General features: G+C 36.9%; 1 protein-coding gene across 2 annotated transcripts in view; it reads right to left on the reverse strand.

Moving 5' to 3' along the window:
• NDFIP2 (Nedd4 family interacting protein 2) overlaps positions 1 to 17,528 on the reverse strand; it is a 109,913-nt gene that overhangs the window by 15,668 nt on the left and 76,717 nt on the right. For both annotated transcript variants that reach the window (XM_072622146.1, XM_072622145.1), the window contains one exon: positions 15,820 to 15,907. In XM_072622146.1, the coding sequence (XP_072478247.1) occupies positions 15,820 to 15,907 (88 nt within the window). The remainder of the gene's footprint in view (positions 1 to 15,819; positions 15,908 to 17,528) is intronic.

A 17,528-nucleotide genomic window follows, 5' to 3' on the forward strand; every position in this document is an offset into this window, starting at 1 on the left:
TTTTCTGAGTGGATAATTCTATGTTCATGCTATTTTGCTGGGCAGATAATTTTAAGTTTGTTCTCCAAACTTCTTTTTTTAATTTTATTAATTTTCAATGTTCTACAATCACTACTATGTAACTTAAGACTTTTTTCCCCCTACCTCTCCCCTCCCTCCCATAGATGGCATACAATTTTATTAGGTTCTATACATACATTCCTATTAAACATATTTTCACTATGGTCACGCTGTGTAGAAGAATTAAAACAAATGGGAGAAATCACATAAAAACCAAGATATAATACAAAAGAAAATGATCTGCTACATTCTATGACTGAATTCTGTAGTTCTTTCTTTGGATGTGGAAGGCATTCTGCCTTAAAAAAACTAATGGGAATTTTTTTAAGTCCTTGTGTTGCAATGAAGTTCCAAGTTACCAGAAAAAATCCTCACACACTGTGGTGGTTGCTGTGCACAAAGTTCTCCTGGTTCTGCTCCTTTCATTCAGCATCAGATCATGTAAGTATTTCCAGGCCTCTCTGAAGTCTTCCTGTTCATCATTTCTTATACTGAAATAGTATTCCATTACATTCATATACCATAATTTATTCAGTCATGCCCCAATTGGTGGGCATCCCCTTGATTTCCAGTTTTTGGCCACCACAAAGAGTACTGCTATAAACATTTTTGTACATGTGGGACCCTTTCCCATTTTTATGATCTCTTGGGGATACAGTCCTAGAAGCACTATTGGTGGGTCAAAGGATATGCACATTTTTGTAGCCCTTTGGGCATAGTTCCAAATTGCTCTCCCGAATGGTTGGATCAGCTCACAGCTCCACCAACAATGAATTAGTGTTCCAAGTCTCCCACATCCTCTCCAACATTTATCATCTTCCTGTTCTGTCATGTTAGCCAATCTGATAGGTGTGATATGGTACACCTCAGAGCTATTTTGATTTGCATCTCTCTAATCAATAATGATTTAGAGCATTTTTTCATATAACTATAGATATCTTTAACTTCTTCCTCTGAAAACTGCCTGTTCATATCCTTTGACCATTTATCAATAGCGGAATGACTTGCATTCTTGCACATTTGACTCAGTTCTCTACATATTTTAGAAATGAGGCCTCATTTCTAGAATATATAGAAAACTGACTCAAATGTATAATCATACAAGTCATTCCCCAATTGATAAATGGTCAAAGGATATGAACAGGCAATTTTCAGAGGAAGAAATTAAAGATATCTATAATCATATGAAAAAATGCTCTAAATCACTATTGATTAGAGAGATGCAAATCAAAACAACTCTGAGGTACCACATCACACCTATAAGATTGGCAAACATGACAGAACAAGAAAATGATAAATGCTGGAGAGGATGTGGGAGAGTTGGAACACTAATTCATTGTTGGTGGAGCTGCGAGCGCATCCAACCATTCTGGAGAGCAATTTGGAACTATGCCCAAAGGGCTACAAAAATGTGCATACCCTTTGACCCAGCAATATCGCTACTAGGACTATATCCCCAAGAGATCATAAAAATGGGAAAGGGTTCCATATGTACAAAAATATTTATAGCAGCACTCTATATAGTTGCCAAAAACTGGAAGTCAAGGGGATGTCCATCAATTGGGGAATGGCTGAATAAATTATGGTATGTGAATGTAATGGAGTACTATTGTGCCATAAGAAATGATGAACAAGAAGACTTCAGAGAGGCCTGGAAGGACTTATATGACCTGATGCTGAGTGAAAGGAGCAGAACCAGGAGAACTTTGTGCACAGCAACGACCACAGTGTGTGAGAGTTTTTTCTGGTAGACTTGGAATTTTGTAATAACGCAAGAACTTCTTATAAAAAAAAAAAAATCCCAAAGGTGGTTCTCAAGGCAAAATGCCTTCCACACTCAGAGAAAGAAATGTGGAAGTCATTCACAAAATGTAGCAGATCATGTTTGTGTATGTGTATGTGTTTGTGTATCATGTTTTGATTTGTTATATGATTTCTTTCATTTATTTTATTCTGACTACATAGCATGACTATAGTGAAAATATACTCAATAGGAAAGTATATGTAGAACCTATACAGAATTGTATGCAGTCGTGGGGAGGGAGGAGGGTAGTGGGGGGTACGTGTGGGGTGGATAAAATCTCAATTGTATGGCAGTGATTGTTAAACATTAAAAAATAATAAAAATAAAAATAAAAATAAATGAGGCCTTTATCACAAACACTAGCTGCAAAAATTCTTTCCCAGTTTTCTGCACTGGTTTGGGTGTGCAAAAACTTTTCAATTTAATGTAATAGTTTTTCTGTCTATTTCTTCCTGTAACTCCCTTAACTTCTCCTCTAATAATTTGGATGCTATACCACTTGGAGTATATATATTTAGTAATGATATTGCTTCATTTTCTGTGGTGCCTTTTAGCAGGATATAGTTTCCTTCCTTATCTCTTTTGATTAGATCTATTTCTGCTTTTGCTTTGTCTGAGATCAGGATTGCTACCCATGCTTTTCTTACATCAGCTGAAGCACAATATATTCTGTTCCAACCTCTTACCTTTACCCTGTGTATATCCCCCATTTCAAATGTGTTTCTTGTAAACAACATATTGTTGGATTATGGCTTTTAATCCATTCTGCTATCCGTCTCTGTTTTATGGGAGAACTCATCCCATTCACATTCACAGTTATGACTGCTATCTGTATCTTTCCCTCCATCTTTCCCACCTTTCCCATCGTTGGTGCTTTCAGTTCTCCCTCTTCCCTTCCCCTACACAATAGGGTTTTAATTTTTGACCACCACTTCCCACAGTCTTCCCTTCCTTCTTTCAGCCCCCTTCCCTTTTAGTGCTCTTTACCCTTACTACTTCTTCCCTCCCTTTTAGCTTCCCCCTTTCCCTTCAACTGCCTATAGAGATGGTTAGATTTATATACTTAATTTAGTTTGTTGTTTCCTCTTTGAACCAAATCAGATGAGAGTACCTCTCAAACAATGCTCATCTCCCTCTCCTCTTTCCCTCTATTATAATATAATTTTGTACTTCTTCCTGTGATGTAATTTACCATTTTCTACTTCCTCCTCTTCACATCTCCTGTTACAATCCCTTAGCATGTTTAAATCACATTTTTATCATCACATAATTTACTTTATGCCCGTTCCCTCTATCTCTGTATATCCTTTTTATATTTCATAATAGATATACAATTCTCAAGATTAACGAGTATTATCTTCCCTCATAGAGAGGTAAATAGTTTGCCCAAATTGAGTAACAAGTTTTCTTTTCCCCTGTTTGCCTTTTTATGCCTCTCTTGAGACCTGCGTTTGAAGATCCAATTTTCTACTGAGTTCTGGCCTTTTTGTCAAGAAGGTCTGGAAATCCCTTATTTCATTGAATGTCCACCTCCTTGCCTGAAATGTTATGCTGAGCTTTGCGGGGTAACTGATCCTTGGTTGGAGTCCCAGCTCCTTTGCATTGCAAAATACCATATTCCAATTCTTTCAATCTTTTAATGTAGAAGCTGCAAGGTCCTGTGTGATCCTGACTGTAGCTCCTCGATATTTGGTTTCTTTCTAGCTGCCGGTAGCATTTTCTCCTTCACTTGATAGTTCTGGAATTTGGCAACAATATTTCTTGGTGTTTTTAGTTTGGGATCCCTTTCGGGGAGGTGAATGGTGGATTTTTTTCAATGACGATTTTGCCCTCTGGATCTAGCACTTCTAGGCAGTTTTCCTTGATGATTTCTTGGAAGATATTGTCCAGACTCTTTTTTTCATCATGGCTTTCCAGTAGGCCAATAATTCTTAAATTTTCTCTCCTGGATCTATTTTCCAGGTCAGTTGTTCTTCCAATTAGATATTTTATATTTTCTTCTATCTTTTCATTCTTTAGATTTTGTTTGACTGATTCTTGATGTCTCATAGATAGAGTCATTAACTTCTACTTGTCCAACTTTAATTTTCATCAAATTGTTTTCTTCAGTTAATTTTTGCATCTCCTTTTCCATCTGTCCAATTATTCTTTTCAAGGAGTTATTTTCTCCAGTTGGTTTTTGTACTTCCTTTTCCACTTGTCCAATTTGCCAAGTCAGGTTTTGTGCTTCCTTTTCCATCTGTCCAATTTTCCCAGTTAGGTTTTGTGCTTCCTTTTCCCTTTGCTCAATTTTCCTTTTTAAAGAGCTTTTCTCTTCAGTGATTTCTTTTTTCATACTTTTAAAATCACTGGCCGTTTTTTCCTCTATTTCCTTCTTCAGCTGTTCCAGGAGTGCTCCCTGTGCATGCAAGCAGTTCACAGTCCCTTCTGAAGTTTCAGATGGGAGTACAGTCTCAATACTGACCTCTTTAGTATTTGTGTTTTGGTTCTTGTCCCCATAGAAAGATTCTATGGTCTTTTCCTTCCTCCTTTGATTCTTACTCATGATGGTGAGGCTTTGTGTGTTGTGGTCTCTGGTTCTTTCAGGAGATGCTGAAGAACCTGGTGCTGAGCTGACTGATATGGCAAAGGCAAGTGAATTCTGTTTGTGTTTCCCCAGATTACCCCTGGAGCTAGCTTGTTAAGTGTGGGGGAGGGCTGGTCTGATTGTGGGAGATCTCCTCAGCTGAGTTAGAGCAAAGGCAAGCTCAGTGCTTGGTGATCCCATCTGCTGTAGTGTCTTCCCCTTTCCCTCGGAGCACTGAGACACACCTAGGTCCTTGTGCAAGGCTCCACCCCCTGGAGCTCCAGCTGTCTGGGACAACTCTGTTCCTCAGCTATAGTAAGGGGAATATTCCTTTGCTATTTTCCTAGCCTCACATGCTACGAGACTGTTTGCCCCTTCTGCTGATCCCACTGATCCAGGATTTTTCTGGGGAAACATTTTATGGTTCTTTCAAGGTCAACAAGGGGAGCGGGAGAGAGCATTTACCAATCACTCTGCCATTTTGGCTCCTGGAAGTTCAAATAGGTGACTTACAGACATTTAATCTGCAGGCTGAAAGTCTCGGACACAGCTACTGCAGATACCTGGGCCTCCTTCTGCAGCTCACACTTGCTCAGCTCTGTTTGACTCTCCCCTGAGCTGCTATCCTGCTGTGCTGCCACTTCCTCAAACTGCCCTGGGCTTCCCTGTTCAGCTATGCTGAGGTAGGGAGACTGTACTGTGCACTGTATGCTCCTCCACCCTCATGGAACAGCTTCTTCCCATAAATCTTCCAGTCTGTCCTGGGCTGTGAAACTGCCACAGTCTTTCTCCTGTTGCATTCTCCACCTCCAAAATTTGGTCTGATTCTCTTTTTAGAGGTATCTGACAGAGTTTGTCTAAGAGCTTGGGTGAATCGTTGCTCTCACTCTGCCATCTTGGCTCCGCCCTCCAAACTTCTTAATTGTCAAAATAATTTATTCCTCTGCCTGGAGTCCTTCACTTGAAAAGTACACTGTGATCTGAGTTTTATTAATAAGTGGTTTTCTGACCTCTGGCAGTCTGGAGTGTTGCCACTCTTACAGATGAACATTGTAATGTGTAATACAAATAGAAAAAGAACTTTCTTTTCATATTAATGTACATTGATAATATGTGTGAATGAAGAAAAGTCTCTCTGTCTGAATAAGTGGTCAGCTGACAGAAGATTTCAAGCTAAGTGATTCCTTGTTGTTGGAGGCGACGGGGGAGGAGAATGACTTCATTGCACAAGAGCTCTAGTCACAGTCATCACCTTTCAGCCACTATTTCTCTCTACTGCCACCTTTGGCTTGGGAAGGAAAAACAGGAGAATCTGCAGCAGCTTTGGTATGAGCTGTGAGCTCCACTCTCATTAGACAGTACAAGACCCTGCAACTTGTTTGATGAGTTTTGCAGTTCTCTGGCTTAACAAGAGCTATATTCACATTGAGAACTAACATCTTCTAAAAATCCTTTTAAGGTAAGGATTAGCTGGAAGAATCTGTAAAGACTCAGTTAAAGTACAGAAGACCGTGGAGCAGCATGGATGATAGCTAACCAGGCTATGCCATTCAGTGCCTGTACAATGCTGCTGGACTCCAAAGTCTACAACATGCCCCTGGAAAGTCAGGGGGATGAAAATAAGGCAGTGAGAGATCGTTTCAGTGCTCAACAGTTCATTTCCTGATTACAGGATGTAGATAATAAATACGACCGGATGAAGACATGTCTGTTGATATGACAGCAACATGAAGAAGTAGCTCTCAATGCAGTGCAAAGGATGGAGTGGCAGCTGAAGGTCCAGGAGCTGGACCCTGCAGGACACAAAACTCTCTGTGTGAATGAGGTGCCATCCTTCTATGTGCCAATGGTCAATGTCAACAATTACTTTGTGCTCTTGCCAGCATGACAAGACCAGATCCCAAGACAGTCTCACAGGAAACTGGCAAATGCAGGAGCCCTCTTGGATGAATGGCTCAGCTCCTGTTCATCCTGAATGCTTGTTGATGAATCCCTGGGTGGAAGGAAGAAGCATCTCTCAGGGGGGGTGGGGGAGAGGGAGTGAGAGAACAGCTGCACTTTCTTCACAATGTATCCGTCACTTCTGGACTGATGGCAGGCACCCAGCCACAGAAGTGGGAAATGCTCCTCTTGTATGAACCAGGTGCTTCTGTGGAGGGTGAAAAGCTTGCAAACTACACGAGTCTGACTAGACAGCAATGCCACAGAGGGCATGGACGGGCTTGAGGCTTCCCTGTCACCATCTGGGGAGCCAGAGCTCCTGAGCAGGGGCCAGGAGTCATGGCGGTTTCCATCTTTGTGGAAATGGGCAATTTTCAGATCTGTGTTTTCCATTCAGCTGCAGAATTCATTTCAGAGAAGTTGCAAAAGAGAATTCATTTTTTAAGTTTCTCATTCCATCTGGATCTAACAGAAAAAAATAAAGCAAAAGGCACCCAATCCACCTTTCACGTACAAAAGTAAAATGGGGTGAAGCAATAGACTTCCAAGTTTAAGGACGCTTTCCAGCTAAAATCACAGGGCAGCCAATGGTCCTCATCTTTTAGACAGCAGGGCTGGGGATGGTTTGTGTTAAGCAAGGGCCCCAGCAGCACCATCCAACTCCTCCAAAAGTTGGGGGCAACCCAGAGCTAGGACTCTGCCAATTGTGTTTTTAATGGAGTCAAACTCATGTGGTTTATATATTTTTTCCTTTAATCCTTTCTGAGAATATAACTTGAAAATACTACAGAACCAATACTCATATAAAAATGTATCCCATAAATACTGTACAGTTTTTATATACATTAACAATGTACTTTTGCTACCTTCTAGATTATTTTGCAACACATTACTGAACAGTTGTAAATAACTTATGTACTATAACATTACTGTCAGTTATGTGTAAAGAAATAAATTAATTAAAATTTAAAAAAAAATTAAGTAGAGAAGAAAAGAGGATTTTCCCAGCAGCAGAGCAAATACTGAGGGGAAGTGTGGTTTTCATGTGGTATATAGATGCTGGTCACAAGTGGCCTGCAAAACTTCCTAGTATGGTCTGAACCAGAGTATGGAAATGTTTAAAGAAATAAATTAAAATGCAATACAATGTGTTGACGTGAGGCTAAGTCAAATTCTATTTGAGTCTGACACTACTGCTCCAGGACATATTATTCCACCTTATCCAAAAGCAGAGCCCAAGAGACTGTCAAATGCTTTACTGAAATCTAAGTATAAAAAATAAGAGTATTCATCTGATCTAGCAATAAAGGAAATAGGTTAGTCACTCTAGTCCAATCTGTCCATAATAAAACCAAATTAAAGTTTTTAAAGACTGGTACATCCTTTTCTAAATGCTCACAGACCATTCCTTCAATAAAATGTTCTAGAACTTTGTCAAGGTGTACAAGACCTGAAGTTCTTGTTTTATACAGACGAGGTTCAATTTAGGAGATCTTTCAGTAATCCTAATTTTGTTTCATACTGCTATTCAGAGTTTCTCTTGGAAACTTCAGGATTTGACTTGTTTTGTTCTGATTTAGGTGTTTTCATTTGCTTTGCTAGCAACAAGCTAACAAGACACAGTAATGATGTTATTGCTATCCCACTGGTAATTCACAGAGCATCTGCTTCTGTTATGGCTTAAAAATTCTACTGCTCTGCTACTACTCCATTACTATCAACTGCTCCCTGTTGCTTCTAAAAAAAACAAAACAACAATAACAAAAAAAAGTGAGGCTGTTGCTTCTTTGAATGTCACTCCTCCTTTAGAATGAGACCACCAAGATCAACATGCCTTGGGGTATAACAGCAGGTGAGATCACCAAAGGGGAAAGTGTATAGAACACCTTCTTGGAGATAAGATGTCCATCCTTATGGGGAGAAGGAAGAAATTGAACCAGCCAAGGAGTAGTCAAACAAGGAGGAAGAAGAGAGTCAGTATCACAGAAAGCAAAGAAAGGAAGTATCTAGGAGGAGAAAGTGTTTAATATTGTCAAAAGCTGCAGAAGGAATGAGAAGTATGAGAATGGAAAAAAAGACCATCAGATTTAGGAATCAGAAGGTGCTCTGGCCACCAAATGAAATATTTTATTTAAAGTAATTATTCAATATTTTCAAAACCTCCAACTCAATTTAACTATCTACAGTAACTTTCACCAGTTCTTTATCTGAATATCGATAACATTTTCTTTTGTGAGTTCTTTATATTTGTCTTGGATCATTACGTTGCTGAGAAGAGCTGAGTCATTCACAGTTGGTCATCGCACAATGTTGCTGATACTGTGTACAATGTTTTTTCTAGTTCTGTTAATCTGATTTTTCATCATTTTCTATTGCACAATAGTATTCCATTACATTCATATACCACAGCTTGTTCAGCCATTCCCCAACTGATGGATACTCTCTCAATGTCTAATTATTTGCCACCATAAAAAGAGCTATTATAAATATTTTTGCACATGTAGGTCCTTTTTCCTTTTTTATGTTCTCCGTGGAATACAGACCTAGTAGTGGTATTGCTGGATCAAAGGGTATGCAGGGTTTGGTGGTCCTTTGGGCATAGTTCCAAATTGTTCTCCAAAATAGCTGGATCAATTCACAACTCCACCAAAAGTGCATTAGTGTCCCAATTATCCATATCCTCTCCAACATTTATCATTTTCTTTTTTTGTCATATTAGCCAGTCTGATAGGTGTGAGGTTTTAATTTTTGTTTCTCTAATCAATAGTGATTTAGGGTATTTTTTTCGCATATCTACAGATAGCTTTGACTCCTTCATCTGAAAACTGACTATTCATATTCTTTGACCATTTATCTACTAAGGAATGCATTGTACTCTTACACATTTGACCCAATTCCCTATATATTTGAGAAATGAGGCCTTTATCAGAAACACTTACTATAAAGATTTTTTTCCCAGCTTAATATCTTCCTTCTAACCTTGACTGGATTGGTTTTGTTTGTACAAAAGCTTTCTATTTTAACATAATCAAAATTATCTATTTTACATTTCGTAATACTCCTTATTTCTTGATTGGTCAGGAATTTTTCCCTTCCCCATAAATCTGACAAGTAGACAATTCCTTGCTCTTCAAATTTCCTTATGGTGTTTCTTGATGTCTAAATCGTGAACTCATTTTGATTTTATCTTCGCATCCAGTGTGAGATGAAGATCTATATCTAGTTTGTGTCCTATTGCTTTCCAATTTTCCCAGCAGTTTTTGTCAAATAGTGAGTTCTTATCCCAAAGGCTGGGGTCTTTGGGTTTATCAAAGATGAGATTACTATTCTATCTTATATACCTATTCTACTGATCCACCACTCTCTACTTCTTAGAAAGTACCATATAGTTTTGGCTTAAGGATATTTCTTAGAAAGTACCACATAGTTTTGGCTTAAGGAAGGAACAACACACACTCAATTGGATATGGAAACCTACTTTACCCTGCAGGAAGGCAAGGGGGAAGGGGACAGGAAAAGGAAGATAATAGAAAAGATAGCAAATTAGGGAAAGGGATAATCAGAAGCAAATACTATTGTGAGAGGACAGGTCAAGGGAGAGAATGGAATAAACGGAGGGCAGGATAGGGCAGAGGGAAATGTGGTTATTCTTTTGCAACTTAACTATTATGGAAATGCTTGGCATTGTTACACATGTATGACCTATATGGAATTGCTTGTTTTCTCAATGAGGGTGGGGGGGGAGGGAGGGAGAGAATATGGAACTCAAAGCTTTTAGAATGAAAGTTAAAAAGTGTTTTAGCATACAACTGGAAATTAAGATATACAGGCAATGGAGTATAGAAATCTATTTTGCCCTACAAGAAAATAGAGGGGAAGGGAGATGGAAGAAGGGTGGGTAATAGAAGGAAGGACAGACTAGAGGAAGGGGTGAATGGGATGCATGCTGTCCTGGGGTAGGGCGGTGGGGAGAGATGAGGAGAAAATTTTGAATTCAAATTCTTGTGAGAACTGAAAAAGAAATTATTTTTAAAAAAAAATCAATAGTTTGTCATTTTAAAAAAGGGGGGGATTTTTATGTTATATTGTTTGGCATATACATGTTTCATACTGATACTGCTTCATTGTCTATGGTATCTTTTAGTAAGATGTAATTTCCTTCCTTATCTCTCTTAATTAGATCCATTTTTACTTTTTCCTTGTCTGAGATCAGGATTGCTACTAACAATCTCTTAAGAACCCAAAAACCTTTTCTCAAGATCTTCCTCCTTTTCTTCTCTTAATCTTTGACAGGGTCAATCACTTTCTTCTTGATAACTCTCCTTTTTAGGTTTTCCAAACACTACAGTCCCCTGGTTCTCTTCCTACCTGTCTGACCTCTCCTAAGTCTCCTCTGCTGGATCTTCATACAAGTCATGCTATCTCATGCTGGGTAGCCCACAGGACTCTCAACTGAATTTTTTTCTCTTCTCCCTGTACACTGCTATATTTGGTGATTTCATCAGCTCTCATGGATTTAATAATCTTCTTTGCATTGATGATTCTCCAAACTACCTATCCAACCCTCATCTCTCTGCTGACCTCCAGTCTCACATTTCTAACTGCCTTTCAGACATCTCAGATTAGATTCTACAAGTAAATCCAGCATGTTCAAAGCTGAAGGCATTGTCTTTCTCCCTAAACCTCTCCTTTCAAACTTCTCTATTACTATCAAGGGTACCAACATCCTATCCCCAGGCCCATGCTCACAACCTAAGTGTCATTCTCAACTCCTCACCCTCTCACCACCCCTATCCAATCTCTTGCCAAGGCATATCAATTTTCCTTTCCTAATACCTCTCACATTTGCTCTTTTCTCTCCTTCAACATTGCCACCACTTCGGTATGGGCCTTTATCACTTTATCAGAATTTACTGCATAAGCCTTTTAGTTAGTCTCCTTGCTTCCAGCCTCTCCCTACTCCAATCCAAACTCCACTCAGCTGTCAACATGATCTTACTAAATAAAATCTTACCAGGTCACCCCAATATTCAATAAACTCCAGTGAGTCCCTATCACTTCCAGGCCCAAATATGAAATCCTCTGGTATTCAAAGCCCTTCACAATCTGGCCCCTCCCTACTTTTCCAATCTTTTTATACCTGATATCCCTTCTGCCCCCATGTACTTTTGGATCCAGTGACACTAGCCTCCTTGGTGTTCTTCAAACAAGAAAATTCCATCTCACTATTCCAGGCATTTTCAGTGGCTGTCCATCGCATATAGAATGCTCTCCTTCTTCATCACTACATCGTGGCTTCCTTCAGATATAAATTAAAATCCTATTTTCTGAAGGAAGCTTCTCCCAATCCCTCTTAATTCTAGTTTCTTCACCTTGGTTGATTATATCCACTTTATCCTACATACAATTTATCTATATTTTCTCCCCATTAGATTGTGATCTCCTTGAGAATAGAGACTATCTTTTCCCTCTCTTTGTACTCCTCGAGCTTAGCACATAGAAAATGCTTAACAAAAGTTTACTGAATATCAACACACAACCTTTCCATATCTATGCTACTAAACTTTGAAATTCACACACTCAGCTGGTGTTATTTTCCTTTTGTAGTTATTTGCAGTATAAGAGATGACAGTTTATAAAGAAAAATAAGGAAGGTAAGCAATTTAACTTGTTAAATGCTTATTAAAGTAAGAAATAAGATATGATCACTGACCATGTGACTATTAATTATCAAAATGACTGCTTTTCCTTTTAATATTAACTTTTTTGGAAAGTATAATAGCAAAAATTTAAGATACACGTTCTTTGGACTATATTAAATATAACATGTTTTATGGATCGTCTTTTGGTACCTAACACCTATGAAGAAATGTCAAATGCAGAAATGACCACTAGATGGCCTGGAAGGCATGGCTCAAATTGCAATTTAAACATTAGCCACTAGATGGTAGCTAATGATCACAAATAGGCCTATGGCTAAATGAAAACCTGAGATAAACTCAAGTCGCTGGGTAACATAAATCAGACAGAAAAATAGTAGGAATTGAGGGTCTATATACTTAATGGTCAATGTTGATAGGATTTCTATCTGTGATATGTTTAGTGAAAGTTTCAAGCCAGTAAGGTTTCATACAGCTATTAATAACCTGATTTAATTAGTAAAACTGACATAATGATCAGATTGCCTTTTACTTAAAGGTTACTGAAACATTATTTAATGATGAGCATAAGTTAAAAAAAAAAAAAAGGAAGATTAGAAAGAATACAAGGATTAACTTGTTCCAAGTAAATGTTGAAATGAGAAGACTAATGGGAACTAGAATTTACTACTAAAGGTTAGAGATGCTGTCATCAAATAACAATTTACTTTATCCCTAGCAAATAACATTTAAATTATTATACTGCCTATCATCCAAAGTAAGTTAACTATGGAAAAACAATAATAAATAGGTGTTCAAGCTGTTCTTAAGAAAATAGGCTATTTAGAAAAGTAATTTGTGCTGTAGGACAGAATGTGTTAGTCCTGAAACACAAAATCCCTTAATATTCAACATAATATCACCAATCCAAAGCAACAGGTTGTAGCCATTTACAATAACATCCTTTAAATAAGAAGTAAAAAATCGACTCATGTACATTTGTACAACACTGAAATTCTATAAAGGATTCTAAGATTTAAAGCTTACAAATTCATGTCATACAACAACTTAGAAATAAATTTATAATGAACTTAGCAAAAAGTGCATACATGTGTGTATATACATATATTTATGTATAAATATATTTAATAAATTAGAAATAATCAAAAGAAGAAAGGCATGGAATTAAGAGGAACTGGGAAAGGCTTTCTGTAGTAGGTAGAATTTTGTTTGAAACTTTAAGTACTCCAGGAAAATCAGGAGGCAGAGATGAAGAGGGAGAGAATTCCAGGCACAAGGCCAATAAAAATGCTCAGAGTTGGGAGACAGAGAGTCTTGATCAAGAAATAGCAAGAAGAAGAGCGTTACTGGTTCTCAGAGTTGGAGGACAGGGAGAAAAGTAACAAGATGAATTAAATCATGAATACACTAAGCTAGGTGCTCAGCAAATATGAAACCCTAATTTTTTTCACCTCTTGGAGAATTCAATAAAGTTAATGCAATAGTCATGTATATGATGAATTTTAAAATGGAAAGGTGGAATTTCTATGTCCAATGATTTCAGCATTCTAAGTCAAAGACCAAAGTGGAATTTCTATAGACATAAGAAATCATAATCAGCAGCTCGGTACAGTGAAAAGGACTAGCTTTGAACTCCAGAGGACATAAATTCAATTCCTATCTCTGACAAATACTAGTTATTAGCGGCTCAGTCCTTCAAGCAATCTCTAACTTACAGAAAATTATCAGTCTGTATTGGTGGATAGTCTTTCCACCTCAAGAATTCCTTATACCTATGAAATCACTCAGCTCTCCCAAGAAATCTTATTTTGTTATTTAATGCTGTTATTTAAACAGCATTAGCCCCACTTACATTTCAAATCTAAGATAATTTGATTCTTATCTATGTCCAATTAAAATATTTAGTGAGAATGTACCTTCTATATTTGGAAGCACTGGGGTGATATAAAGTTTATTTATAAAAATAGTCATCTGTTACAAATGGGAAGAGCCAGTCAGGTATAACTGAGGACTTGACAGAAAAATATTTGTTATTCTCACTATGGAGAGTGAAATGAGAAGTCAAATAGAATTGTGAAAATATTCAAGAGTAGAATTGGGGAAGTGTCCAGCTTCCAGTGTCTGGTGATATAGCAGATGGGGTTAGGCACTCAACACTCAGATTTGGAACACTTATAACCCATTAGTTTAAAAACAACATAAAAGTTAGAGATGTCAAACTTAGCAAAACTCCCAAGGCAGCAGGAACCAGATTAAAATGTACCTGGGAAACATTCAACAAAATAAATAAAAATATAATACAACATATACAAATTAATTTGTGATTTTCTAAGTCAATATGCAGCTGGAGGGATCTGCTTCCATTTGAATTTGATACCACTGGCCATATTCCCATTTAAAGAAAGCTCAGAAGCCCAGCCAACTCTTCATTTCCAATCTGTACTGCTTGGTTTTGAATCGACCACCACCAGAATTTAAAAAAAGCTTCCTTTAATGTGTTGTCTTCTCTCCCTACCCCCATTATATTGTAAGCTCCTTTGAAAGCAGGAACTATTGTTTCCCCATAACAGAATAAGCTATGTGAGGCTAAGGATCTCCTTTTGGTTTTTTTTGGTGTCATGCACTTCCCTTATTGTCAAAGGCATTACCATCTTCCCAGTCATACAGGCTCACAAGGTGTATATGTCATTGTCCACTCCTCACTCTTAACCTACATTTCCAATCTGCTGCCAAGTTTCTACTTTGCAGATCTATTATATGAGTTGCCTTTTCTCCTCTGACTCAGTCATTACCCTGGTACAGGTCCTCATTACCTCACACCTGGACTGTGGCCAGGCCCCTTCACTACCCTTCCATTCTCTTATACTAATACCCACCACATACTTCATGATACAGCCTTCTCGCTTTTCTCCAGAAAGACACTATCTCCCAACTCTGGGCATTTTTTACTGGCTGTCCTGCAAGCCTGGAATGCAACCCCTCCTCTTGGCAAGGTCTGAGTCTGCTTAAATCCTAACTTTAGGAAGAGCCTCCTCAATGTGCCCTGCCTCTGACCTCCAATTTACTCTGTATGTATCTCATATATCTATATTGTTGTTTGCAAGCTGTCTCCTTAATTAGAATATGAGGGCAGGAACAGGTTGTGCCTTTCTTTAAACACTGAACATTTAGCACATGCCTGTCACATATCAAGCACTCAATAGAAGCCTGTTGATTTACAGCCCCTATAGCACAATGCCTAGCACTGAGCAAGCATTTCAATGTTTTAAATTTAAAAAAATTTAAAATTAAAAAAACATTAAATGTCAAAGGTAATTGATATAAACACGGTATAATGTAAATAATAAACACTATATAATTGATATAAACACTAAAGACACTGTTGGAAGAGAGTCTTAAGAGCTGTATTTTGGCTTATGGAATCAGCTTTTTTTGGTAATCAATGAGCTGTATCTTGTCTTTTCTGCACCTTTCAGTCAACTGTAAGACTACAAAGATGTGATCTGCTACAGAATATAATTTTCAAAAGTTTGTTCCTTTTTTTACATCTATATCAATGACCCTCTCCTTTAAGTTTATTCTTGAAAATTTTGTGGAGCAGGTAAAGTAAACATATACATCAATATTAATGAATATTTTCATTATTAACCTTTGTATTTTAAAGTTCCTAAATATAATTTAAAAAAAACCAGTTACTCCTCTCTACTATGCTTTTTAAAGTCAGTCTACAATTGCTATTGAGGTATGGCATCTCTGCAAAGGCAGTTTGGAAGTGAAAAACAACTTACTGAAGAATGCCAGCATAAAGATGCCATCATTGCCAACTCGAAGCTGGTCTGCATCACTGAAGTCATCTCTTGGAGGAAACTCTTCTTCCTAAATTCATGACATGTAAAGTTAGTATTTCCCATTGAAATACTTGCAAATAGGGAGTCTTAAATGTAATAGCAACAGTGTAATCAAATATAACCCAAGTCTATGTTGGTGGTTTGTTTCATTAAAAAGCTTTTCTATTAATGAAGTTATAATTTTCACATTTTAGACTTCATAAAATTAAATTAAAAATAAAATATAAGACCATTTAAAAAAACAATTACAGTGTTTAAGATTTGAAAAAACAATTACAGTGTTTAAGTTAAACAAAAGTTTACAGATGATGAAATTTAAAATTTTAATGATTAATGCAATGTCATTTTAATAATTATATATATATATATATATATATACACACACACATATGTATGTATGTATATAAGGCTAGGGATATGAAGTCAATTAAAATACTATATACTGAATTGCAAAAGTCCACTATCTCTAAGGTGTTACCTAGCTCACAAGATCTGATGAACCTGGGGAAATGATCTTTTCTGAAATTATTTACTGAGACCACAAGTCAGAGATCAAGCCTTGATGCTCCCAAGGATACAAGGGAGAAAGGGAAGGGAATAAAGATGTATATAGCATCTACAATGGGCCAGACACTGTACTAATTTTCTTTTTACAATATATTTTATTTGATCACCACAACAATTCTGAGAGGTAGGTTATATTGTTATCCATATTTTAGAGTTGAGGAAGTCAAGGCAAATAAAGGTTAAAAGACTTTCTCAGGTTTTAACATTAATATTGGCACTAAAGAAGAGTTATTTCCTATATCCTATAAGTAAAAAAAATTCTTAAAACACAATGTTGATGCTTCATTACTCCTCTTCAGAGGTTAATTCCTTATTTCTCTTCTCACAGACATACCAAATGTGTGTTGATATATATACATACAGACATATATATACACACAGACATATATATACACACATACATATATACACATTCATAAATACATACATGCATACACACATACTAGAAAGTAATGGCTTTCATTGATAGCCTTGTGTTAAGCATAACAAACTTTAGTACACCCAAATACACACATCTGAAAAAGGCCACAAACAGTCCTCTGTGTTCCATATTATATTCATTTTTATAATTATTTAAATGTGATTCTGTATTACAGTAGGCTGTGTTATGTTGATGTCAAAAGGGAAAGATTATACATTTGCTATTGGTAATAGGGATGTACTGGACAACATAGGGGATACTTTTTGACCCACAGTGAAGTTGACTCTGTATGATTAGCACAGAACTTGAACTCATTTTCAACTTGTTCTATATTAAGATTTTCTATGTATTTCCTCTTTTCCTCAAAAAAGGTAAATATGTCCAATAAAAATAAATAATGGTTCCTTAAAAAAATAAAATATATAGGTAACTGTCTCTAATATTTAAAATTAGATTTTAAAAAAAATCATCATTAATTTTTTTAATATTTAAAATGCTTATTTAAATTTTAGGGGCCTATACTATACCAAAATGCAATTCACTTACGAGTTTTTAATCATATGTTTTTTAAAACTTTGTATCCTTGACTAAGTCATTTTACAATACTGTTTTACTTCCTAACTGATCTTTACGATTACTTCCAAACTGATGTTTAAGAGTC

Source organism: Notamacropus eugenii, chromosome 6 (genome assembly GCF_028372415.1).
Source record: "Notamacropus eugenii isolate mMacEug1 chromosome 6, mMacEug1.pri_v2, whole genome shotgun sequence".
Lineage (NCBI taxonomy): Eukaryota > Metazoa > Chordata > Mammalia > Diprotodontia > Macropodidae > Notamacropus > Notamacropus eugenii.